The 4,057-nt window shown below is 39.5% G+C and overlaps 1 protein-coding gene across 1 annotated transcript; it reads right to left on the bottom strand.

Annotated features, from left to right (window-relative positions):
- Positions 1–3,050: 3,050 nt before the first annotated feature.
- Positions 3,051–3,693, bottom strand: LOC129551143 (olfactory receptor 4C46-like). Its single transcript, XM_088845076.1, has 2 exons — positions 3,534–3,693; positions 3,051–3,409 (listed from the first exon to the last, which is right to left on the bottom strand). The coding sequence occupies exons 1-2, from the start codon at positions 3,691–3,693 to the stop codon at positions 3,051–3,053; spliced, it is 519 nt and encodes a 172-aa protein (XP_088701202.1).
- Between the last annotated feature and the right edge of the window lie 364 nt (positions 3,694–4,057).

The raw sequence follows: 4,057 nt of genomic DNA, 5'->3' as shown, positions 1-4,057 counted from the left end.
GATAGATGTTCCTCTGCCTTTTCTAAATCCAGTTTGAACATCTGGAAGTTCACGGTTCACATACTGTTGAAGCCTGGCTTGGAGAATTTTGAGCATTACTTTACTAGCATGTGAGATGAGTACAATTGCACAGTAATATGAGCATTCTTTGGCATTGCCTTTCTTTGGGATTGGAATGAAAACTGACCATTTCCAGTCCTGTGGCCACTGCTGAGTTTTCCAAAATTGCTGGCATATTGAGTGCAGCACTTTCACAACATCATCTTTTAGGATTTGAAATTGCTCAACTGGAATTCCATCACCTCCACTTGCTTTGTTAATAGTGTTGATTCTTAAGGTCCACTTGACTTTGCATTTCAGGATGTCTGACTCCAGGTGAGTGATCACACCTTGTGATTATCTGGGTCATGAAGGTCTTTTTTGTTCAGTTATTCTGTATATTCCTGCCATATCTTCTGCTTCTGTTAGGTCCATACCATTTCTGTCCTTTATTGAGCTCGTCTTTGCATGAAATGTTCCCTTGGTATATCTAATTTTCTGAAGAGATCTCTAGTCTTTCCCATTCTATTGCTTTCCTCTATTTCTTTACATTGATCACTGAAGAAGGCTTTCTTATCTCTCTTTGCTATTTTTTGGAACTCTGCATTCAAATCTTTCCTTTTTTCCTTTGCCTTTGTCTTCTCTTCTTTTCACAACTATTTGTAAGGCCTCTTCTGACAACCATTTTGCCTTTTTGCATTTCTTTTTTTTTGGAGATGGTCTTGATCCCTGCCTGCTGTACAATTTCATGAATCTCTGTCCATACTTCTTCAAGCAATCTATCAGATCTCAATGGATCAGAACACATCTTTTGGATTTCTTTTTATTCATTACTAAAGTCTCAGTGACTATCAATGTATCTGTTACTTTCCTTTGGTTCAAAAATTATTGTTCTGTAATGAATGAAGAACAAACAAGATGAATGGATTATATTTAGACTAAAATTGCCTTTTGTGAAACAGAGCTACATACTTTTCAAACTGCTTTTTGTAAGAGTTATATGTTACATGAAAATGAGAAGGTAACAGGCAGGAGGGCCAGGGGTCTTCAAATTGAAGAAATAGGCAGCAAATATCAAAGGTTTTTTATATCTCTCTTAAGTGGCAGGAGGAAGAAAACTACAAGTGTCAGATTTTTTTCCCCTTATCTATACAAAATTCTCCAAGCCAGGCTTCAGCAATATGTGAACCATGAACTTCCAGATGTTCAAGCAGGTTTTAGAAAAGGCAGAGGCACCAGAGATCAAAATGCCAACATCCGCTGGATCATGGAGAAAGCAAGAGAGTTCCAGAAAAACATCTATTTCTGCTTCATTGACTATGCCAAAGCCTTTGATTGTGTGGATCACAATACACTGTGGAACATTCTGAAAGAGATGGGAATACGAGACCACCTGACCTGCCTCTTGAGAAACTTGTATTCAGGTCAGGAAGCAACAGTTAGAACTGGACATGGAACAAAAGACCGGTTCCAAATAGGAAAAGGAGTACGTCAAGGTTGCATATTGTCACCCTGATTATTGAACTTATATGCAGAGTACATCATGGGGAACGCTGGACTGGAAGCAGCACAAGCTGGAGTCCAGATTGCTGGGAGAAATATCAATAACCTCAGATATGCAGATGACACCACCCTTATGGCAGAAAGTGAAGAGGAACTTAAAAGCCTCTTCATGAAAGTGAAAGAGGAGAGTGAAAAGATTGGCTTGAAGCTCAACATTCAGAAAACAAAGATCATGGCATCTGGTCCCATCACTTCATGAGAAATAGATGGGGAAAGAGTGGAAGTAGTGTCAGACTTTATTTTTTGGGGCTCCAAAATCACTGCAGATGCTGATTGCAGCCATGAAATTAAAAGACGCTTACTCCTTGGGAGGAAAGTTATGACCAACCTAGATAGCATATTAGAAAGCAGAGACATTATTTTGCCAACCAAGGTCCTTCTAGTCAAGGCTATGGTTTTTCCCATAGTCATGTATGAATAGGAGAGTTGGAATGTGAAGAAAGTTGATCACCGAAGAATTGATGCTTTTGAACTGTGGTGCTGGAGAAGACTCTTGAGAGTCCCTTAGACTGCAATAAGATCTAACCAGTCCATTCTAAAGGAGATCAATCCTGGGTGTTCATTGGAAGGACTGATGCTAAAGCTGAAATTCCAATACTTTGGTCACCTCATGCTACGAGTTGACTCACGGGAAAAGACTCTGATGCTGGGAAAGTTTGGGGGTGGGAGGAGAAGGGGACGACAGAGAATGAGATGGCTGGATGGCATCACCGACTCTGTGGACATGAGTTTGAGTGAACTCTGGGAGTTGGTGATGGACAGGGAGGCCTGGCGTGCTGTGATTCATGGGGTCGCAAAGAGTCGGACACGACTGAGAGACTGAACTGAACTGAACTGAATATATTGCATATGTATAAATATATATGTATATATATGTATGTACATTTGTATGTATATGGACAGAAATATACATAAATAGTTCAGAACAATCCCTGTATTAGTAAATAGTAACTGGTATAATTTTGCTATACTTCTATCATCATCTCCTGCCATTAATAACATGGTTGGGGAGGTCAGTTTCTTTCTAGTTACTGGTTTTTCAATGTTACTGTTTGGGAACAAACTCTTTACTGCCTGTTTTCTAACATGCAAAATGGGGATGATAGTAGTGCCTACCTTTCTGTATTGTTTACAAGCTTACTGCTGAGTATCACTGTATCTTAACATTTATTTTATTTTGCTTTATTTTGATGAAAACTTATGAATCCTTGTACAATGATGGAGCCAGTAAAACTAGACTTTAATTTTGCAGATCTTTTCACATATGCAAACAGTAGTCCATGGCTATGTTTTTCCTCTCTTTTGTTGCTTCCATTTCTTTTCCTCTCCTTACAGAATCGATCATTTGCAGTTTTATTTTTATCTCATAGGTATTCTTTGCTGAGGTCATCAATTTATGTCCTTTGCATTTTACATAAGTTGAATGAATGTTGGATTCCATGCACATTTTATGCATCACCTGAAATTAGTTTCCTACTACACAGTTTCCTAATGGCATTTTTCATCTGGTCATTTTCATGGTCATTTCTTGAGGTATAGATTAAAGGATTTAACATGGGAGTTATCATAGTGTAGAACATAGAAACTGCTTTATCAACAGGTAAAGTGACAGTTGGTCTCAGGTACAAAAATAAGCAGGGCACAAGGAACAGGATAACTGCTGTGATGTGGGAGACACAGGTGGAGAGTGCCTTACATCTAGCCTCTAAGCTATGGGCCCTTAGGGAGCGCAGAATGATCACGTAGGAGCCAATGAAGAGAAGATTTGAAAGACAGAATAAACCAATGTTGGTAGGTACAAAGAATCCTAGAATGTGAGTGTCAGTGCAGGCAAGATCAAGCAAAATGTTCAGATCACACATAAAGTGGCCTATGATGCTAGGGCCACAGAAGGGTAAACTGATGATGGTTGAATGAATAATGTCCCCCACCCATGTCACTCCCACTAAGCAGTCCACACAGCTGCCGATTCATGATGGTCCTATAGTACAAGGGCTTACAGATGGCCACGTAGCGGTCATAGGCCATCACAGTGAGCAGGATGACATCAGCACCTGCTAGACATGTTCCCCAAAGACTTGGGACATGCATTCGTTGAAAGTGCTGGTTTCCCTTTCATAGAAGGAATCTATGATCACTTTAGGGGTATTGACACAGGAATAGCAGGCATCAGTGAATGAGAGATGGACTAGGGAATAGTACATGGAGTACCCCACTAATGGGTTGGTGATGATGGTGACCATTGTGAGCACTTTTCCTATCATAGAGACAGCATAGACAACCAAAAAGACAACAAATATGATTTTCTGCATCTTTGGATTCTGTGAAAGTCCCAGTAGAATAAACTCCGTCATGTTGTTTGTATTAACCATGTATCTTATATTGTTATTAATTATGTTACCTGAAAAAAGTCACAATTTATTAGCTCAACCTTGAACTAAGAGTGTCAATGTAA

The sequence above is a fragment of the Moschus berezovskii genome, chromosome 17 (assembly GCF_049115385.1).
Source record: "Moschus berezovskii isolate FMDL1 chromosome 17, NW_MosBer_1.0, whole genome shotgun sequence".
NCBI classification, from domain to species: domain Eukaryota; kingdom Metazoa; phylum Chordata; class Mammalia; order Artiodactyla; family Moschidae; genus Moschus; species Moschus berezovskii.
Note: the sequence above shows the minus strand (reverse complement) of the source record. Positions and strands in the feature narration are given on the sequence as shown.